The sequence below is a fragment of the Neovison vison genome, chromosome 13 (assembly GCF_020171115.1).
Source record: "Neovison vison isolate M4711 chromosome 13, ASM_NN_V1, whole genome shotgun sequence".
Classification (NCBI taxonomy): Eukaryota; Metazoa; Chordata; class Mammalia; order Carnivora; family Mustelidae; genus Neogale; species Neogale vison.
In genome coordinates this window covers 37113016-37136617 of record NC_058103.1, presented here as the reverse complement: position 1 = coordinate 37136617, position 23602 = coordinate 37113016, and the positions used below count along the sequence as shown (strand labels likewise).

The following is a 23602-nucleotide window of genomic DNA, read 5'->3' as shown; positions in this document are numbered from 1 at the left end:
TCAGAAAGTGTGTGTTTGTGTGTAAGTGTGCGATCATTAATAAAAAGAATCACAAAGAAACACTCTCTTTTCCACTGGACATAGTTGAGTGTGGATGTGATCGTTGATGGATTATAGCAATCTTGGGAACTTGAGGCTGACAAGATAAAGACTGGCAGAGCAGAAGAATGGAAAGAATTTGCCTTCTTGCTAACAAGCAACCTTGGAAATGCTCCACTTCTGAACTTATGTGAGGTAATAGGTTCCTTATATAGTTCATTTGAAATGATCTGTTATTTGCAGCCAGAAGTATCCTGATATTCCACCACAAGGTATCCTATGACAAATACTGAAGAACAAAAACCAGCACTCCCCTAACCGATCTCTTCACCCCAGCTCTTCTCTAGAGGGAGTCCCTTTCAACTTGTTTAACTTTTTTGGCAAGCAATTTACTTACATGTTTCTAAATAATGTGCTTCTAGTGCTATTTTCTTGATTTATCCACAGAGTGTTGACTCTCTGCTATGGGAGAGGAAAACTAAACATTTGCCCACATCTTCCACTTCTCTTCCCTGCTCTCAATAGTTTTACAACATTTAAATAATCAATACTGTGCTTACAGTATTATGACTCCATAAATATAATTTACCAGTGAAGGGTTAAGTAGTGTACTGATTGTATTTTTTTTTTTAAGATTGTATTTATTTATTGACAGAGAGAGAGAGAGAGCACAAGTAGGAAAAGCAGCAGGCAGAGGGAGAGGGAGAAGCAGGCTCTCTGCTGAGCAGGGAGCCCGACGCAGGGCGCATTTCTTTTCTTATACATTTTTTTACCCCCACCTTTATTCGTATACATTGCTTTCTGAGTGCCTGTTATTCATTCTTAAACTCTCCAACAGATGTGTAATAGTCTTTGAAAGTTATTTTTTCTTTCCCATTAAAGTTTCTTTTCTGGGTGCCTGGGTGGCTCAGTGGGTTAAGCCACACTGCCTTCGGCTCAGGTCATGATCTCAGGGTCCTGGGATTGAGCCCCGCATTGGGCTCTCTGCTCAGCAGGGAACCTGCTTCCCTCTCTCTCTGCCTGCCTCTCTGTCTTCTTGTGATCTCTCTCTGTAAAATAAATAAATAAAATCTTAAAAAAAAAAGTTTCTTTTCTACTCTTTCCTCCTTCCCTCTCTCATTCTGCCCTCCTCTTTTACTTCTAAATTTACTTCCTTTCCCTTCTCCCCCTATACCAGGCAATCACTCTGTGGTCACTAATATGTACAACTTTGTATGTCCTTGCAAAATGTGAAGTTCTTTGTATATTTTTAATTTATATAAATGGCTTTCCCTATGTATGCATTGTTTCCCATTTCCATTGGGTACTATCTTCTTATGGTCAAGCCATGTGGCCAAGTGTACATCTAAACCGTGGCTTGTAAATACCACAGAATACTTCATTGTGTAAATCCAATACATTCTTACCTGTCTCTCAGGGACGGATGTCCAGGTTGTCTCCAACTTCACGACATCACAAATAATGCCCAATAATGGACCTGTATGAAAGTATCTTTGAGACATTACACCAAGCAGGACGACTGCTAGGCCAGAGAGTACGTCAGCACAGAAGTGTCCGCTCTCCAGAAGAGCTGCCTCTGGGCCTATGCTCCTATCACCAGTGCGTGGTGGTTCCTAGATACCCACATGCCTCCAACACTTGGTATCATTTAGTTTTCTAATTTTGTTCTAAAAGGTATAAAATGATTAAGTCTTCATTTCCCTAATTTCTAAAGAGTTTGGCCACCTTTTTAAGCTCTTCCAAAATTTGCCTTTTCATAGTCTTTTTAAAAAATTTTAAATTCAACTAGCCAACACATTGTACATCATTAGTTTCAGATGTAGTGTTCAACCATTTATCAGTTGTATATTCCCTTCTCACAGTCGGGTCATTTTTCCATTGTCATTGTTTTCTGTTATGGATTTGCAGTTCCTCCTATAGTCTAATTAACCACTTGTTGATTTCAAATATATTTTCTTGCACTCTGTTGCTTATCTATAGATTGTCGGGGACCGCCTCCGGCCGGGAAAGTCCCCACCATTACAAGATGGCGCTTGGCTCACTGCCAGCAAAATATGCTGCAAGTAAACAACGAACTTTCTGGTGAAGCTTGCCTAAAGGAGGACATAGTCATTGGCTGTTTCAAATTTAATCAGCATAGTAACAGGATTCTCATTGGCTCTCCCCATTGCTTGGCCCCTTATTGGTCACCTTGCTCGCTGATTGGTCATGCAAACGTATATAAGTGTGTAGACTTGCGGAAATAAAGAGAGAGAAGATACATCTGAACCGGGGCTTCTTGTCATCCTTGCGGGTCGAGGGCGACAATAGATTTTGGGGGACCAGAAATGCTTAATTTTGATATAAAATTTCTTTTTTCTTTATACTTCATACTTTTGAATTTTAAGAAGTCAATTGCTATTTGTAGGTCACAGAAATATTGTCTCATACTTCCTTATATTATAGTTTTCATCTTTTATCATTTAAGTCTACCATTTAAGGAATCTAGTTTCATTTTTCTCTATCTAATGAGCTAGTATCCTCAAAACCAACTAATAAAAAACTCTCCCTTTTGCATTATGTCACGTTTATAAGATATTAAGTTGCTAAATATCCATGCTCTCTGTGCTCTATTCATTGACATTGTTCTAAGGCCACACCACAGTTTTTACTATGAGTTTGTGGTTATCTGATAGTCTTAATGTCTGGTAGGGAAAATTCTCCTTTTCTAAGTTTACTATTCTTTGTGGACCTTATGCTTTCATACAATTTTTAAAAAAGATTTTTATTTATGTGTTTGAGAAATATACAGAGATAGTAAGAGAGAGCACAAGAGGGGAAGAGGAGAAGCAGGATCCCCAGTGAGCAGAGAGCTCAGTGTGGGCCCGATCCCAGGACCCTGAAGATCACGACCTGAGCTGAAGGCAGATGCTTAACTGACTGAGCCATCCAGGAGCCCCAGCTGTTTTTTAAGTAGGCACCAAGTCCACCAGGGAGCCCAACTCAGGACTTGAACTCATGACCCTGAGATCAAAACTTGAGGTGAGACCAAAAGTCTGACACTTAATCAACTGAGCCACCCAGGTGCCCCATCCATACAAAATTTTAAAGTAAGTTTGGGTTCTTAAAAAAGTCCAACTGGGGGGCAGCTGGATGACTCAGTGGGTTAAACCTATGCCTTTGGCTCAGGTCATGACCTCAGGGTGCTGGGATCAAGCCCCCATCTGGCTCTCTGCTCAGTAGGGAGTCTGCTTCTCCTCCTCTCTCTCTCTGCCTGCCTCTCTGCCTACTTGTACTCTCTGTGAAATAAATAAATAAAATCTTTAAAAAAAAAAAAGTCCAACTGGAATTTGGTTGAGGTTACATTACATTTTCAGGCTAAGTTCAGAATGGTTACTTTTATAATACTGTCATCTCACTGGAAGCAAGGTTTCTTAGAACATCTATTTTTTAAAAAAAGATTTTATTTATTTAAGTTAGAGATAGAGACTGAGAGAGCAGGAGCAGGGGAGGAGCAGAGGGAAAGGGATAAGCCAAATCCATGCTGAGTGTTGAGCCCTCCTCAGGGCTTCTATCCCCCCAAACCCGAGATCATGACCTAAACTGAAATCAAGAGTCTGAACACTTAACCGACTCAGCCACCCAGGCACCCCACGTCTTCTGTCTTTATTGGAGTTTTAAAGTTTCTCCGAACAGATCTTGAGTATTCTTGTTAATTCCTTGATACTTTTTAAAAACTTCCTGCTATTGTAAAATGATATTCTTTAGATCTTCGTAGGCTGACCTTGGTCTGGCAGCTTTGCTGACTCTCTGAATAGTTCAAAGAGAATTGAAAATGAGTCTAGGTATATACCTAGGTAGTTATCATTTGCATACTGGATTTTCTAGGTATATATAATTTGCAAAGGAGTTTTTCACCTCTTCTCTTCCAATCCTTACACATTATCCTACTTCTTCTTTCCTTAGAGTATTGGTCAGCATTCATACTAATGCAATAAGCTTCCTCATTGAATCTTGGTATTAAAGGGAATGTATTTAATCTAACATTTCTCCAAAAAGAATAATGCGTACTCTAGATTTTGAGGTTAACTCTAACCAAGTTAAAAAAATTATTCTATCGATAGCATGATGTTTATATTTTTCATAAGTAGGTGTGAAACCATACTGTTTTTCTTTATCAATTAAGATAATTGATTTTTTCCATTTTGTCCATTACCGTGATAGATTGTGTGTGTGTGTGTGTGTGTGTGTGTGTGTGTTTTATTTGACAGACAGAGATCACTAGTAGGCAGAGAGGCAGGCAGAGAGAGAGAGAAAGAGGGAAGCAGGCTCTCTGCTGAGCAGAGAGCCCGATGCGGGGCCTGATCCCAGGACCCTGAGATCATGACCTGAGCCGAAGGCAGAGGCTTTAACCCACTGAGCCACCTAGGCGCCCCGACTTTTTTTTTTTTTTAAAGATTTTACTTATTTATTTGTGAGAGAGCATGAAAGACCATAATCGGGGGAGGGGCGAAGGGAAAGGGAGAAGCAGGCTCCCCATTGAGCAGGGGACCCCCCTCCACCCGAGATCATGACCTGAGCTGAAGGCCGATGCTTTGCTGACTGAGCCACCCAGGTGTCCCTGTGATAGATTTTCTGATGTTGAGTCATCCTGAGATGAACCCTAGTTTGTCTCTTTTTTAAAAAATGCACCATTGGATTCGGTTAGCTATTTTTAACAGTGAATATATATTCATAAACAAATGAACCTCACTTTTTTCTTCATTTTCATCTGGCTTTGGAATTAAGGTTGTATTAAACTTAAATTCTATTTTGTCAAGGGATGCCTGGGTGGCTCAGTCGGTTAAGCATCTGCCTTTAGTTCAGGTCATGATCCAGGGGTCCTGGGATTGAGCCCCATGTCAGGCTCCCTGCTGAGCAGGAAGTCTGCTTCTCCCTCTGTCCCTGCTCCCATTCTTGTTCTCTCTCTCTCTCAAATAAATAAAATCTTTTTAAAAATTCCAATTCCTCCCTGGTTTTTGGTTCATATTTGTCATATATATATATATATATGTGACATATATATATATGATTGATATATATATATATTTGGTAACAACTACATTTGGATAAAATTCACATGTAATTCATTTACTCAAAGTGTACAATACAATGGTTTTTATTATATTCACAGTTGTGCAACTATAATCACCATCAATTTGCATCACTCCTACACCCCCCCCCAATCATCTAAAAACCCTCCCATTTCCCTCCCACCTCCCAGCCTTCGGTAACCACTGATACATGTTCTTCTGTTGTTCTTCTTCTTCTTTTTTTTTTTTTTTTAAATATTTTATTTATTTATTTGACAGACAGAGATCACAAGTAGGTAGAGATGCAGGTGGGGAGAGAGGAGGAAGCAGGCTCCCTGCCAAGCAGAGAGCCCAATGTGGGGCTCGATCCCAGGACCCCGGGACCATGACCCAAGCCAAAGGCAGAGGCTTTAACCCACTGAGCCACCCAAGCGCCCCTGTTCTTCTTCTTTATAGACTTGACTATTCTGGGCTTTTGACGTATACGCGATCATACAGGATAGTCTTTTGTGGCTATTTTTACTTAGTATGTTTTCAAGACTCATCCAAGTTTTAGCATGTATTAGTACTTCCTTTCTTCTTATGGCTGAATAATATTCCATTGTTTGAATATACCATAATTTACCCCTCCAACAATTGATGATTATTTGATTGTTCCCACCTTTTGGTATTATGAATAATGCCATTAAGAGCACTCATGTACAAATTTTTTTTTTTAAGATTTTATTTATTTATTTGAGAGAGAGACAGTGAGAGAGAGCATGAGCGAGGAGAAGGTCAGAGAGCGAAGCAGACTCCCCATGGAGCTGGGAGCCTGATGTGGGACTCAATCCCAGGACTCTGGGGTCATGACTTGAGCCGAAGGCAGTCGTCCAACCAACTGAGCCACCCAGGCATCCTTTTTTTTTTTTTTTTTTTAAAGATCATGTACAATTTTTTATATGGACTTACGCTTTCAATTCTCTTCAGCATATACCTAATTTGGAACCACTGGGTCAAACAACAACTGTTTGAGGAATTGCCAGACTGTAGCTATGCTATTTTACATTTTTTTTTTTTTTAAAGATTTTATTTATTTATTTGTTAGAGAGAGTGAGCACAGGCAGACAAAGAGGCAGGCAGAGGCAGAGGGAGAAGCAGACTCCCTGCTGAGCAAGGAGCCTGACCTGGGACTCGATCCCAGGATGCTGGGATCATGACCTGAGCCGAAGGCAGCCACTTAACCAACTGAGCCACCCAGATGTCCTGATATTTTACATTCTTAACAGCAGAGCAGTGTATGAAACTTCCAATTTCCCCATAATATCACCAAGATTTTCTTTTATTATAACCATCCCAGTGTGTATGAAGTGGTATCTCATCGTGGCTTTGGTTTATATTTTCCTGATGACTGGTAACACTGAGTATCTTTTTTCTCTATCTTCTTTGGAGAAATCTATTCAGATCCTTGACCATCTCAAAAATTGCATTCTCTTATTACTGAGTGGTAACATTTTAAAAAATATGTTTTTAGGGGCGCCTGGGTGGCTCAGTGAGTTAAAGCCTCTGCCTTCGGCTCAGGTCATGGTCTCAGGGTCCTAGGATCAAGCCCCACATCAGGCTCTCTGCTCGGCGGGGAGCTAGCTTCTCCCTCTCTCTCTCTGCCTGCCTCTCTGCCTAGTTGGGATCTCTGTCAAATAAATAAATAAAATCTTTTTAAAAAATGTTTTGAATGCAAGTTCTTATCTGATGTGTTATTTGCAAATATTTTCTCCCATTCTGTGGGTTGGTATACCTTTCTTCATCCTTTAACTTTCTTTTAACTCTATGTCTTTAAGTGAATTTATTTATTTTTAATCTTAAAAACTTTTGAAATTATTTTTAATATGAGGGTCTCTTTCAATTTGTGAGTTTAAGGCACTTATTTCATTTTCCACATGGTAAGAAGTAGTGACCAATGTCACATTCCAATGGTCAAATTCACTTCTCTCCCTGGACATCTCCCTCCTTCATGTCCTCTTGCTCCAACCCGGACTGAATACTGTGGGCCTGCTGCAAAGCTGTTATCCTGCCACTATGTTGGGTTGGTGCCCTGATTCACGGTATCTCTTGTCTTCCTGGATTTACTCCTTTATTCTTTGTGGAGTACATCCTCCAGTATCCTTTTTCAAAAGCTAAACAGAAAGTAAAGTTTTAAACCTCCCATGTGGGCGCCTGGGTGGCTCAGTGGATTAAGCCGCTGCCTTCGGCTCAGGTCATGATCTTGGGGTCCTGGGATCGAGTCCCGAATCGGGCTCTCTGCTCAGTGGGGAGCCTGCTTCCCTCTCTCTCTCTCTGCCTGCCTCTCTGCCTACTGTGATCACTATCTGTCAAATAAGTAAATAAAAGCTTTAAAAACAAAAAAATCTCCCATGTTAGGGCAATTTGATCTATAGAATTATAGGTGAGAAAAGCAATTATCTCCTGAAATCCAAATTGTTAAATTCCTAGTGGAATTGTGGAATTTAAATTGTGGAATGAGTGTGGTTAACAATGGATATTCTGTTAGGAAAATAAATCTAGTTCCTCAGTTTCAGAAGGCAAGTGAAAAATATTTGCTTAGCAAGGGATGTCTCAAAAAAATTTACTGTCATTTGCTTCATGAGTTTGGAGAGCACAAGTTCAGATAGCAGGAAATTGTCCTCAGAAGTTGGAACTTTGATTCACCATCTTGTGTCATCCAGATTTGCTAATGAAGAGTCTAATTCACATGTTATCCTTGTACCTAAGTGATTGCTTCCCCCCTCCCTTTCTTTGGAAATTTTAAAAATTTTCTCTTTGTTCTTGGAGTTCTGACACTTCACAGTGCTATACCTCAGTGTGGATCTTTTTCATTCATTATACTTGACACTCTGTTGGGCCTTTCGATCTGAAGACTAAAGTTCTGGGCATAGCGTCTAATGTTATTTCATTTTAATAATCCCTTCAACCTCCTTTACATTTCTTTTCACATTGTAAAAACTGATAATCTGATATTAGACTCTTATTTTATCTTCTGTGCCTTTAATCTTTTCTTTTACTTTTTCTCTCTTTGAGGTCTACTTTCAAAGGTATTTGCTTACCTACATCTTCTAACTCTATTAATTACTTTTTTTTTGGAGGGGGGAGAGAGGGAGAGAGAGAAGGACAGAAGGGGCAGAAGGAGAAGGAGAGAAAGAACGCTCAGCATGGAGCCTGACACAGGGCTTGATCTCACACCTCTGAGATCATGGCCCTAGTCGCCATCAAGCATCTGACATCGAACCTACCCACCCACCCAGGTGCCCTCTATTAATTACTTCTAAAGTTTAAACATTTTTGAAAGTTTTACTGTTTTGATAACTGTTTCATTTCCTGTGTCGTTTTATAAATGCAGTGTCTCCAAGTCTTTTTATACAGCTTTTCTACTTACATAGTCAGCATTATCTCATATCCTAAGTATCTTAAAAACATGGTTTTTTCATTTTTACATAGTGCTCCATCAAAAGATCAAAATGTACCAAAGATTTTAAGCAGCATGAGGCATTATCAAATCTGTGTTTCCTACGTTCAGCCTAGAAATAGTGGGAAGAATGAATTGGAGCAGATTAGAAAAAAGGGTCTGTAATCTAGGAGAAATGATGAAACTCTTATCTAAGGCAGTAGTGGGGGGGTGTGGTAAATGCAAAAGAACAGCAGACAGATTCTGGGAGGTGCAGTGGCACAGGTCTTGGTGATTGACTAAATAAGAGAAAAGAAAAAAGTCCAGAATTAACCTCAGGTTTATGATTTGAACAAAAGCAAGAACAGGTGAATTTTTTCAAATAAAAATTACGTATTTTGAGGGGCACTTACTTGGGTGGCTTAGTTGGTTAAGCCTCTAACTGGATTTTGGCTCAGGTCATGATCTCAGGGTCATGAGATCAAGCCCTGCCTCAGGGTTCCCGCTCAGCATTAAGTCTGTAGAGATTTTCTCCTTTCCCTTCTACTCCTACTGTTCATGCTCTCACTCTAAAATAAACAAATCTTTAAAAAAAAAAAAAAAGAATTATTTATTTTGAATATGCTTAACAGGGACTTAACTATTGTTCCCTCTCAAGTGAGTGAAGCTAGATCAAACCTACATGTACGTTGGACTGTGCTGTACGATATGATTTTCCCCTAGTGCTATGGTCTCAGTGATAAGTCATTAACATTTAAAGAGAAATGTACAAGGTTCTCAAGTAATGTTTGTATTTTTCATGAGAAGAGTTTTAGCTCAAAAGATAAAAACATTTTAAAACATCTTTATAAATATTCTTATCTACAAAGATATTTTTATTTGTAATTAAACATAAGAAAACATACCAAACCTTTAGAGCGACCAAATTTTTAAAAAATAGTTTATTTGTTTATTTGAGAGAGAGAGAGCACACGCGTGAGTTAGGTAGAAGCAGAAGGAGCGGGATAAGCAGATACTCCTCTGAGCACAGAGCATTGTGGAGCTCAATCTCATAACCCTGAGATCATAGCATGAGACAAAATCGAGAGTGAGATGCTTAGTCAACTGAGCCACCAGGCACCCGAAGTGACCAACTTTTTAATTAAGATTCTTTGGAAAAATATTTAACAGTAAGGATGAAAAAACTGGCAGCAAACAAAAATTCAAGTTCAAAATTATGGCATCGTCCTTTCCCAGCAGCACCTCCTACATGGCCCCCACTCCCCATGGGCACTTAAGTTTAAAATTATGGATGAAACACTATGAAAGAAAATTTTATCACAAGATAGTAGAATATTTTGAAATAAAAAGTCATTCTGCTATATAAATACTTTCATTTTTTGTATATTCCCTTTGAGTCTCAAAAATGAGTTCTGCAAGATAATTTCCTTTTCATCAGTGAAATATCTGTTTACCATCTAACTATTTAAAGATATAGATGCAAATAGGGGTGCCAGGGTGACTCAGTCAGTTAAGCATCTGACTCTTGATCTCAGCTCAGGACACGATCTCAGGGTCGTGAGTTCAAGCCTTACGCTGGGCTCCATACTCAGAGTGGAGCCTACTAAAAACAAAACAAAACAAAACAAAACAAAAAACTATCTATCCATATCTATCCAGATAGATGCAAATATATACTAAATATCTTTTTTTAAAATAGATGCAAATCATTTTATTTAAAAAAAAAAAACCCTTAGTTCTACTTAGAATCATTGGAATATTTATATTTAAATACTCCAACTTAATTTATGTGTATTAAGCAAGTGGGAGTTCCTACAGAAAAGTCTGATTTGGTTTTATAAATAATGAAGATGATTTAAAATGTAAAAAAAAACCCTAAACTTAAAAAACTCAAACCACTTGATTTTTTAAAGTCACACCAGCCATCCACTTCTAAAAAGTCCTTATCAAAGCTATTTCTTTAAACCCAACATTTACTAACTCAACAGATGGGTTTTAAAAATGAGGAATGTAATTTTACTTTCAACTCACTGATTATATACTCAACTGGCAGCTTTAAAAAAAATAATTTTAGAATACATGAAGACCTGAATTAAACCATTTTCAACATTTCTCCAGGACTGTTTGCTAACTGGCTTGTTTTTACACAGGAGCTTTAAACATAGCTATCACAGGTAGTACCCAAAAATAACTACTTGAAACTATAAAACCTCTCAAGTAAACTCCCAACAGAACATCACTGCTTCTTCCTTCTCTTGTAAGAATCATTACTGTGAACTCGTACTCGCTGGGACACAGAGGATGCTATTTTCATGCTGTCTTTCTTTGTAAATGTCTTCTCTATTGGTCCGGGTTTCCAAAGTAACAACTGTGCGTCTTCTCCTCCGGTTAGCAAAGAATCATCCTGCATATTCCAAGAGAAAGAACGGACTGTAGCAGCATGCCCTCCGTGAAGGCTGGTCACATGGCTCAATCCTGATGTAGTGCAGCTCATTAAGTGAATAATTCCTGTGTTTGTTCCTCCAACAACAAACAATTTGTCCATTTTTTCATGATATAGGCCACCAATTAAATAGTCCAAAATACCTTCTTTCAGATTAACCACTTCTCTGACATCTTGGATGTTCAAACATGTAATTGGTTCATCAGTATTCAGATGATTAAGATCCCACCAAGAAAACCCTTCATCGTGTGTCATGCAGTAAATCTGTTTATAATCCTTTCCAGACCAACCAATACAGCTTACTGATGAAATGGAGTTGCAGGTTGTAATCAGTGCATCTTCTTCATTATCCACACTAATATCGAATACATTTACCAGGCCATCAGTTGAACCGGAGACTAACATGTTGGGATTGTTGGGATGGAAGCACACTTGAGTGACATCATCACTATGAGTCTCTGAATATGCTCCAAGTGGGTCTTTAGTAGTAGACAAATCCTGAGAACTAATTCTTGCGTCCCAAAATACCAACAAGGCATCATCGTCAACTTTTTCTGTACCAGCACAAATGACATGATCATTGCAGTTGATATCAAAACTAATAAAAATATTGGAAGGGTAACCCTTGAATAGCTGGACAGGTTGTGCACTGGCTAATCGAGCATCCCAACACTTAACGGTGCCATCGCTACATGATGAATATACACTGTCACTAGAACTTGCAAATCGGACTCCATTCAGAAGTCCAGGATATCCACTAAATTCTCGTAGTACATATAACCTTTCTTTATCATATATTCTGATTGATCCATTAGAACATAAAACAGCAACCAAGTTTTCTTTTTCTGCTTGTACAGCTTTTGATGTGTCTATACCAAGCAAATAAGTAGGCTCTTTAGTTTCCGAGGAACGTTTAACAATGCTCAGATTAGCAAATTGTTTCTCAATCTTCTCCATGTCAGGAGTAGCATCCAAATGTAGTAAAGATCTGTAATAGAAATACAAAAATTAAAATTAAACGCAAAGCTTCTCCAAAATTATAATCGAGTCAAGAACACTTTCCTCTGAGGACTGGCACAAAAGAACAGAAATAAAGTCTATTCTAATATTTTAACCTTTCCCTGCCATGATATAACTAGAACTCAGTTGTTTCCCTCTAATTCAATCACTCTGGAATACTGAATCGACCACATATACCTTATGTCAGTAAGAGAATTTTAAAACATGTACATATACTGCTCAGTAGTTCCTTTTAGCTTACACCCAACTTTTGGTCCAACTCATAATTCTCAGCATTAGCCAGAATGCTGGCTTCTCCTGGCCCCAGCTGCCTGAGGCAACTTTTAGAATTTAAACATAGGCGGGAGGGTGAGCCGAGTGGTAGGTATTAGGGCACGTACTGCATGGGGCACTGGGTGTTATATGTAAACAATGAATCTTGGAAAACTACATCAAAAATTAATGCTGGTGACTAACCTAACATTAAAAAACAAAAGAATTTAATGTGCAGATGTGCAGAGAAATGGTCCCCCAAGATATGGATGCCTTAATCCTTGGAACCTGCGAATGTTAGGTTACATGGCAAAGAAGAATTGAGGTAGCTTATCATTTGATCTTTAAAAAAAAATTTTTTTAGGGACACCTGGGTGGCTCAGTTGGTTAAGCAGCTGCCTTCGGCTCAGGTCATGATCCCAGGGTCCTGGGATCGAGTCCCACATCGAGTCCTTGCTCGGCAGGGAGCCTGCTTCTACCTCTGACTCTGCCTGCCTCTCTGTCTGCCTGTGCTCACTCGCTCTCTCTCCCTCTGTCTCTGACAAATAAATAAATAAAAAATCTTTAAAAAAAAAAAAATTTTTTTTAGGGGCACCTGGGTGGCTCAGTGGGTTGATCCTCTGCCTTTGGCTCGGGTCATCATCTCAGGGTCCTGGGATCAAGCCCCACATCGAGGTCTCTGCTCGGCAGGGGGCCTGCTTCCTCCTCTCTGCCTGTGTCTCTGCCTATTTGTGATCTCTGTCTGTCAAATAAATAAATAAAATCTTTAAAAAAAAGGTGGCTCAGTGGGTTGGGCCGCTGCCTTCGGCTCGGGTCATGATCTCGGGGTCCTGGGATCGAGTCCCGCATCGGGCTCTCTGCTCAGCAGGGAGCCTGTTCCCTCTCTCTCTCTCTGCCTGCATCTCCATCTACTTGTGATTTCTCTCTGTCAAATAAATAAATAAAATCTTTAAAAAAAATTTTTTATTATTGATGTATAGTCGATACATGTTACATTAATTTCAGTGTACAACACAGTGATTCCACAAGTCTGTGTTATATTATTCTCTTCACAAGTGTAGCTACCATCTGTCACCATACAATACTATTAGAATATCACTGACTATGCTGTACTTTTTACCTCTATCATTTATTCATTCCATAACTGGAAGCCTGTATTTCCCACTCCCCTCCATCCATTTTGTCCCCCCCCATCCCTCCCCTCTGGCAGCCATCAGTTTGTTCTGTATATATTTATGTGTCTGTATCAGCTTTTTATTTTTTAAGTGCCACATCTAAGGGAAATAAAATGGTATTTGTGTGACCTATTTCACTTAGCATAATATCCTCTAGGTCCATCCATATTGTCATGAATGACAAGATCTCATTTTTCTTTTTTTGTGGCTGAGTAATATTCGTGTGTGTGTATGTGTGTGTGTGTGTGTGTGTGTGTGTACATGACCTCTTTATCCATTTATTTATCCATGAACACTTAATTGCTTCTGTATCTTGGCTATTGTAAATAATGCCGTAACAAACATAGGGGTGCATGTATCTTTTTGAATGACGTATTTATATTTTCTTTGAATAAATACCCAGTAATAGAATTACTGGGTCATACTGTACTTCTATTTTTAATTTTTTAAGGAACTTCCATACCATTTCCTACAGTGGCTGTACCAATTTACATTCTCACAAGCTGTGCATGAGGGTTCCTTTTTCTCCATATCCTCACCAACACTTGTTATTCCTTGTCTTTTTGACTCTGGCCATTCTAGCAGATTTAAGGTAATAACTCATTGTGGTTTTGATCATCCCTGATGATGAGTGATACTGAATACCTTTTCCTGTATCTGTTTGCCATCTGTATGTCTTCGTAAAAATGCCTACTCAGATCCTCTGCCCACCTTAATTGGATTATTGGGGTTTTTTGTCGAGTTGTGCTTCTCAGTTGATCTTAAAATAGGGAGATTATTCGGATTATCTGGCTGGGTCCAGTGTAATAACCATTGTTCTTAAAAGTATGAGGAGGCAGAACATGATGCGAGTCAGAGAGAGATGTTACTATGGAAGAAGGGCACAGAAAAATATATTGTTGGTTTGGGGGAAGAAGGTCTTTAAGTGGGTGGCCTGTAGAAACTGGAAAATGCAAAGAATCGTCCCCATTTAGATTCTCTAGATGGAAATGCAGCCCTGCCAACACCTTGATTTTCACCCAGTGAGACCTATTTTGGACTTTTGACCCCTCAGAATTATAATAAATTTGTATTTTTTCAAGACACTAAGTTTGTAGTAATCTGTTACAGCAACAATAGGAAACTAATACATAGGGGTTCCCAATATGAAATTCTGGAGAAGTAATTTTCAGGCAGTAGTAACTTATAAATGATGGAGCTGGAATGTGACCCTATGCATTCTGGCTTCAAGGACTGTACTCTTCACCACCACACCATTTTGCCCTCCACTTTTTTTTCTCTTAAAATATTTCATTTTGGGGGCTCCTGGGTGGCTCAGTGGATTAAGCATCTGCCTTCAACTCAGGTCATGATCCCAGGGTCTGGGATCAAGTCCCACATTAGGCTCTCAGCTCAGCAGCAGCCTGCTTCTCCCTCTCCCTCTGCCCGCCGCTCCCCCTGCTTGTGCTTTCTCCCTCTCTGTCAAATAAATAAAATCTTAAAGAAAAAAAAATTTTTTTTTTTTAGGGGAACCTGGGTGGCTCAGTGGGTTAAAGCCCCTGCCTTCGGCTCAGGTCATGATCTCGGGGTCCTGGGATCGAGCCCCGCATCGGGCTCTCTGTTCAGCCAGGGAGCCTGCTTCCTCTTCTCTCTCTCTCTCTCTGCCTGCCTCTCTGCCTACCTGGGATCTCTGTCTGTTAGATGGGTAAATAAAATCTTAAAAAAAAAATTTTTTTTTTTTTTAATTTTTAAGGAATCTCTACACCCTATGTGGGGCTTGAACTTAGAAGTTCCTTAATGGTAGAACAAGTTCAAGGCCAGAAAAACTTGCATGCCTAGTGACTTTATCACAAATTTCCTATTTTGCTTTTACCAAATAAATAGTCTACCTCACAAATTAACTCTTTCATTCTTATGATGAAATGATTTTTTTGTTGTTGCTTTAATGATATCTGTCTTTTCATCTTTAAAAGAAGAAATGAGTACCAATTCAAGAGTTGTTAGAAGAATCAACTAAAATAATGTGTTCAGCACAACACCTGGAAAATAAAATACATATTCAACAGATGTTATATAAAAATTATCAGTATGGGGCACCTGGGTGGCTCAGTGGGTTAAAGCCTCTGCCTTCAGCTCAAGTCATGATCCCAGGGTCCTGGGATTTCTGCTCAGGGGGGAGCCTGCTTCCTCCTCTCTCTCTGCCTGCCTCTCTGCCTACTTGTGATCTGTCAAATAAATAAATAAAATCTTTTAAAAAAATTATCAGTATTACCACTACCAATACCACTAACACTATATTGGAGACAGGGTGAGTTTGGATCTAGGTATTGTTACTCAGACCTCAGTGTCACCTGCCTAGAAAGATCCTCCCTAGTGAACCGATCTAAAATAGTCCCTGTCACTTCCTATCATATTGCTTGTTTTATCAATTTAAAAATTAAAAATGCCTAATTATAAAATATTTCAAATATACAAGGCTTAGAAAAAAGTGTGACACCCAAATATAGACAGTCAGATACTCAGATTTAACAGATGTTAACATTTTACCATACTTGTTTGTTTTTTATTTAAAGAAACATTACAGACACAACTGCTCTGCATTTATAACATGGCATTGCATTTATGTCTTCTTTGCATTTGCTCTTTTCACTCAGTATTTTTGAAAAACCCTATTTTGCTGTTGAAGTTCTTATTCTTTCTTACTTATCTAGTATCAATAAATAATTGTTGAATAAATGAATAATTGATTCAACTTTCTTTTATTTTACTTTATTTTATTTTTTTTTAAGATTTTATTTATTTATTTGACAGAGAGAAATCACAAGTAGTAGGAGAGGCAGGCAGAGAGAGAGGGGGAAGCAGGCTCCCCGCTGAGCAGAGAGCCCGACGTGGGACTCGATCCCAGGACCCTGAGATCATGACCTGAGCCTAAGGCAGCGGCTTAACCCACTGAGCCACCCAGGTGCCCTGATTCAACTTTCTTGCTCTTGTTCTAGGAGAAACAGAATAAACCTAAAAGGATATTGCATGTGTTATGTGTTTTCAGGGGGAGCTCTGCTCATGGAAATTAGTAAAATAATGGGATTCTTGAACAGTACTTTAGGGCATGAAAAGGAACTACAGAGAAAGATTTTATATTGTAAAGAAAAATATTATTTAAAAAAAAAAAAAAAAGAGTGTATTTCCTATACCCTCCAAGGAGAAACAAACCCTTTTAAAATTCCAGATAAAAACTATCCATTCTTGAAATGTTCCAAGAGTTAATATGAGGTTATAAAATAAATAATTTTTCCTACTGCTTCATTTTGATTTTTGCATATGAAAGGTCAGGTTGATGGAAATTTTAAACAATCAAACAAATTAGCTTTTAAGCTAATAGTAATTTGTAGGACTATGACCATGCACTCAAGCAGGATAGTAGTACAGCACTCCCTCCCTCCCCTACATTGCCTGGAGAGTCTATTTCATATTGGAACAGTACCCTAAATGGCTTCAATTCAAAGGATTCTAGGGGTGATGGCCCCAGATTGAATGCTACAGCAAACTTAACACTTCAAGACTGTGGAGATGGGGGCACCGGGGTGGCTCAGTCGCTAAGTGTCTACCTTCAGCTGTCATTGTCCCAGGGTCCTGGGATCAAGCTCCTTGCTCAGCAGGGAGTCTGCTTCTCCCTCTTCTACTCCCCGTACTTGTGTTCCCTCTCTTGCTGTCTCTCTCTCTCTCTCTGTCAAATAAGTAAGTAAATAAATAAATCTATCTTTAAAAAAAAAAAAGATTGTAGAGAATGGTAACAATCACAGTGGTTGTCCACTTGACACACTATTCAAATGCAATAGAGCTTCTCAAGAAAGAAGAACTAAAGGATGGATGGGTGGGTGGATGGATGGATGGATGGATGGAAGGAAGGAAAGGGAGAGAGACAGAAAAAACAGAAAGGAAGAAGGGTATTAGAGGTAAGGTAGGTACATCTCACAAAGCTCTCAAGCTATAGAGCTTAGAGAGTACACAGATACAGTGAAATAATTTGATCTCTTACAGAGAAACATGAAAATCTCTAGCTTATGTTTTAACACATTAATATGCAAGTGAGTCATACTTGAAATATAGCCTTCCTAGGCTATGTAGCTAATTCTTAATTTTACATGCTAATGAATCATTCCAAGATGATAAATATTTTTTCTTCTATGCACAGCTTTTATCTGCGTTTTCTTTGCGTGATCCACCTCCAGTCCTGAAGAGAAGCCATAGGCTCTTTTCATCCCACAGCACACTCTCACAGGGTGACTTCATTCACGTTCACATGCCGTCTATATCCCAATGATCTCATCCATTTACAGATCTGTATTTCCAACCATCTACTGGCCATTTCTTTTTGGATGTGTCCCACTACACCCCAAAATAAAAGTGATCATTTATGTTTCTCTCCTCCCCCACCAAATCTTCCCTTTAAAAACAAAAACAAGATATATTTCACAATTTTCTCCATTTTGATTAATGGTATTAGCACCATGACAGCCCTCTGATCTGCCTGGCTAAGCTAGAACCTCTGGGATATCTAATTCTCCCTCAACCAATCAGTTTCCAAATCCTACTTCTGGCTTTGGGCTGTGGGAATGCTTAGGGGAAGTATTAAGTTAAATCTATTTCTGTTGATCAGAACAATATTGACAATTTCGTATGATTCAACCCAACAAAAACATATGATGAGAACAAGTAAGATTAACCATAATTTCTATCTTTTCTCTATTTGTTCCTGTTAGATGCATAAAAGGAAGCTTAGTTAGCATTCTAGATCTTAACGGGCTAGAGAGAGTTGAGGATTGTGGACTGAGCCCTTCTTATGTCAGCATACAAACATACAGATACACAAAGAAAGAGAGTGCAAAAAGAGGGGGACACAAAAGAGTACTAAAGAATATAAAAGAGAAGAGAAATGAAAATAAGCCAACAGGGAAGAGCAGAGCAAAGAGAAGGGAATGTACAAAAGTGGGGGAAGTTACTACCACTGTCTCTGGAGTCCTACACGAGGGAGATACTGCAGTTTGTACTCTGCCGACACAGAGATGAGATGAGAAATTCAGATAATGGAAGTTTAGGAAAGTCTAAAGCTATGGTAATTTGTGTGGCTAAAAAGAATTTTTTTTTTTTAAAGATTTTATTTATTTATTTGACAGAGACACAACAAGAGAGGGATCACAAGCAGAGGCTTGATCCCAAGAACCCAGGTTCACGACAGGAGCCGAAGGCATCTGCCCAGCGACTGAGTCACCCAGGGGCCCCAAGAATTTTTCTTCATTTAAAAAAGACTGCTTGTTGGGCGCCTGGGTGGCTCAGCGGGTTAAAGCCTCTGCCTTCGGCCCAGGTCGTGATCCCAGGACCCTGGGATCGAGCCCCACATCGGGCTCTCTGCTCAGTGCAGAGCCTGCTTCCCTTCCTCTCTCTGCCTGCCTCTCTGCTACTTGTGTTCTCTGTCAAATGGATGAAAAAATCTTTAAGAAAAAAAAAAAGACTGCTTGTTATAATTCAATAATTATAATTATAATTAGCCTTTATAACCAACTTCAATATGGGCCTAGGTGTTCTGAGAACAGTGGTAGAAGAATTACTAATATCTCATCTTGAGCCACTTAGTATAGATCAGACAACAGCAGGACCCCAGAGTTGCTATTGTGGTTCTTACTGGAATACAGGATTCTCCCATCCGACTATAATGCGGAGGGTGGAAGATATTTAGAAAAGCAACCCAAAACAAACATTTTGGATTAAGTTTAATGTGGTGAGAATATCAATTCCTGATGAACTGCCATCTTGGAATATAGTAGGTGGGAAGTGCTGACTAATCTCTTACCTGAATAACTGTCCTTACATAATTAGGAATTGTTTACTTGGGACGCCTGGGTGGCTCAGTTGGTTAAGCGGCTGCCTTCAGCTCAGGTCATGATCCCAGAGTCCTGGGATAGAGTCCCACATCGGGCTCCTTGCTTGGCGGGGAGCCTGCTTCTCCCTCTGCCTCTGCCTGCCACTCTGTCTGCCTATGCTTGCTCTCGCTTCTCTCTCTATGACAAATAAATAAAATAAAATCTTTAAAAAAAAAAAAAAAAAGGAATTGTTTACTTAATAACAAAATCCCTAAACATAAGTATGAATTCCTTGTCGCTTTTGCTTTTGTAAGATTTAAGTTCTTTTATCAGTTGAAATGCTATTTCATTTTATTTCCTATTAAAATATACCCAGCAAAATGTTCTTTCTGTAAATAAAGTACATCCCAGACATACCTAGTGCAACTAGGTACTGCTCTGCTTCTGAGATGGTTAAGTTTAAATATGAAATCTGAAGGACAGACTAGCTTAAATATCTCCATAACAGAAGAAATAGCTTTTTTCCCCCATCTGAACAAGAAACAAAAAGGGAAATAACATACATTTTATACCCATTTAGAAAATACTGATTACAAAAGGCACTATACTAAACATCTTCTGCATATTATTTTGCATGAAATCAGAAATGGCAGTATCCTTAGAAAAAGAAGTATTTCTTTCAGCTATGAATGTTCATATGCCTGAAAGACCAGCCAGCATCATCAGCATCATACACTACATTTTTACTACTGAAAAGTAACAATTGTATGTGAAGTATATGTTGAGTATAGGACTAGTTTTCTTGACAAAAGTTATCAGACTTGAGTCAGAAAAACCTAATTCTCCACAGCTGAAACTTAATGTTGCTCACTTATAAGTAATTAGCTATAATGACTGTGGAATGCAGACGTCCAGCAAATGTCCCAAATGTGGGAAAAGGTTTCATGGGAAAAGGCATTCAGGAATGGACGTTAATGACTTTACAATCCACACCTATAATTGACGACAATGCTATACCCACATTTATCAAATTGGGCTAGGATACCTGAGCCTCACAGAGAAGAAAATAATCATAATTGGAGTTCAACAGAGGCTAGCCTATGGGCTACCAACTTATATCTAGTCACTTTTTTATCATAATCATTTAACCCTATAAGATAGGATTATCCCCATTTTATGGCGGAAATTGAAGCTCAGAGGGACTAAGTAACTGGTCAATGTTCTCACAGCTCACAGTTACTAAGGGGAGAAAAAGGGGGTACTGTGGTTTGAAAACCAAGTTGTCTCTTCAAAACGTGTGAACCTGCGTTCACGCTAATACTACGCTTCTGCTCTTTTATGTAAGTCCTGAAGCATTAATGTCAACTATAATTAAGGAATATGCCTATTAGCCTTTGAGAGGGTGAATTACATGTTAACCCTACAGATAAGCAGAGGAGAAAGAAAGAGTGCAGGATGACTGGGGGGGAAAAAAAACCCACTGGCCTAGAAAAAGGTTACTGTAAGCAAACATCACTTATTCTTTATTTTTTTCTGTCTCTCTTTTCAAACTTTTTAATTATGGAATTTATATGGAGTAGAGAATAGTAAAAGAAACCACCATGCATGCATTGGCCAGCATAAACAATTACACTGCTCAAAAGTTATTATTAGGGTGAGGGGAATCAGTTATGTATCATATATATTATTTGAAGAGCAGTTAAGGAGCTCTCATGGACAGTTTGATGGAACCCCTCCAACTCATCCCCCTCCTCCATGTGGCATCAGCATGGTTTCAAGACTTGACCCTAGCTCCAGGAGCAGATCCTGATTAGCCTAAACCAATCACAGTAATTCTATTCTTTTAAACCAGTAACTGGTCCAGAAACCTTATATTCCTGCCAACCCATGCATGTATTCTCCTAACTACAATTCGTTCAGATATAGAACACTAATTCTAAAGTGGACCCAATCCAACTGATGGAAAGAACTTTTATTCCATGTTAATGAGATTCCACATTTTCTATTTATGTCAGTTTGCAGCAGAGTTTTTGTTAATACAGCCAGAGCCTCTCTAACTAATTGAAGATAATCAAATAAAGTTTTGTGATTTTCACCAAATATTCACTTTATGTAAGAGTCTCCTACAAGCAAAGATTTAGGTAACATACTTTAAAAAGTCAAACTTTATTCATACTGAAATGAGGGATTTGGTCTTTCATTCCCTTTAGAACATCTATCTATCCTCTCCCCCGCCACCCTCTATATTTTTTGTTCAAAAATAAAAGGGGAAAAAATAAGAAACACAAAGGAAATCAACAAGATAAAAACACAAACCACTGAAACGATACAATGTTTTAAAACTTTAAGTTAGGGGCGATTAGGTGGCTCAGTGGGTTAAAGCCTCTGCCTTTGGCTCAAGTCATGATCCCACCGTCCTGGGATTGAGCCCTCCATCGGGCTCTCTGCTCAGTGGGGAGCCCGCTTCTCTTCCTCTCTCTCTGCCTACTTGTGATCTCTGTCTGTGAAATAAATAAATAAAATCTTAAAAAAAAACAAAAAACCAACAAAACAACTTAAACTCTATCTGGTGAGTTTCTGGGTTTGTTTGTTTCTTTCTTTCTTTCTTCCTTTCCTTTTTCCTTTTCCTCCCTTCCTCCTGCCCCCCTTCCTTCCCTTTTCCTTCCCTTCCTCTCCTTTCCCTTCCTTTCCTTCTTAAAGTGGGCTACACGCCCAGCGAGGAGTCCAATGTGGGGCTTGAACTCACAACCCTGATCAAGACCTGATCTGAAATCAAGAGTCAGACGCTTAACTGACTGAGCCACCCACGTGCTCCTGTGTATTTTTAAAAATGCATTTTTTAGGGGTGCCTGGGTGGCTCAGTGGGTTAAAACCTCTGCCTTCAGCTCAGGTCACGATCCTAGGGTCCTGGGATCGAGCCCCGCATCAGGTTCTCTGCTCAGCAGGGAGCCTGCTTCCCTTCCTCTCTCTCTGCCTGCTTCTCTGCCTACTTGTGATTTCTGTCGAATAAATAAATAAAACCTTTAGAAAAAAATGCATTTTTAAATATCCTAAATAGTCGTACAGTTCAAAATTCAAAAGGTTCCAAAAGGGTCCTCAAGCCCCTTTCTTCTCCCAGGAAGCAACAAATGTTACCAGTTTCTTCTGAATACTTTCAGAGATTGTCAATTTGAAAATAATGCATTGGGACACCTGGGTATAGTCAGTTAAGTGTCTGACTCTTGACTTTGGCTCAGGCATGAGAACAAGCCCTGCATCATGCTCTATGCTCATCCAGGAGTCTGCTTAAGATTCTTTCCCTCTCCCTCTGCCCCTCTTCCCATTCTCTCTTTCTTTCAAATAAGTAAATAAATTGTTAAAAAAGAAAAGAATGCAGTGAAGTATTTCAGCTTATCAAAAAATTGTCAGTGTGGTACAATAGAAAAAACAATAGGTTTAAGAATCAAACGTCCTAATTTCAAGTTGTTATTCTACCACAAACTAGCAAAGTCATCACTGTACGAATTACCTAAACTCTCTAAGTCTGTTTCCCCATCTATAAAGCAGGGATAAAGGGGAGCCTGGCTGGCTCCACTGAAGAGCATGAGGCTCTTGATCTCAGGGTCATGGATTCAAGCCCCACACTCGGTGTAGAGAAAAATAAATTAATTATTAAAAAAATAAAGTAGTGGGGCGCTTGGGTGGCTCAGCGGGTTAAGCCTTTGCCTTCAGCTTGGGTCATGATCTCAGGGTCCTGGGATAGAGCCCCATATCAGGCTCTCTGCTCAGCGGGGAACCTGCTTCCCCCTCTCCCTCTGCCTGCCTCTCTGCCTGCTTGTGATCTCTGTCTGTCAAATAAATAAAATAAAATCTTTAAAGAAAGGAAAATAAATAAATTAGAGATAAAAATGGATAATCAGGGGTGCCTGGGTGGCTCAATGGGTTAAGCCTCTGCCTTCGGCTCGGGACATGATCTCAGGGTCCTGGGATCAAGCCCCGCATCGGGCTCTCTGCTCAGCAGGGAGCCTGCTACCCCTCTCTCTCTGCCTGCCTCTCTGCCTACTTGTGATCTCTCTCTCTGTCAAATAAATAAATAAAATCTGTAAAAAAAATGGATATTCAATATTCAGTGCCTATTATGGCCAAGTATGATGGTAAATGCTAGAGATTCAGATGAAAACAAATTTGCTGTCTTCAAGAAGTTAGGAGACAGAACAGTAAAGAATTATAATATAGGGTGATAAGCACAAGGACAGGGGTAATCATAAGATCCAGGAACACAGAGGAGAAGTATGCAGAGGGCACAATTTGACAGTAAGAAAATAAGCAACAAATGGTATTTCCTTTCTTCTAATTAATTTTCATGTGATTTACATTCATTTAATTTC

General features: G+C 39.2%; 1 protein-coding gene across 4 annotated transcripts in view; it reads right to left on the bottom strand.

Annotated features, from left to right (window-relative positions):
* Nucleotides 1–10101: 10101 nt before the first annotated feature.
* Nucleotides 10102–23602, bottom strand: part of WDR89 (WD repeat domain 89) — a 35679-nt gene continuing 22178 nt past the window's right edge. For all 4 annotated transcript variants that reach the window (XM_044230715.1, XM_044230716.1, XM_044230717.1 and 1 more), the window contains one exon: nucleotides 10102–11939. In XM_044230715.1, coding sequence (XP_044086650.1) covers nucleotides 10745–11939 — 1195 coding nt within the window. In that variant the 3' untranslated portion in view covers nucleotides 10102–10744. The remainder of the gene's footprint in view (nucleotides 11940–23602) is intronic.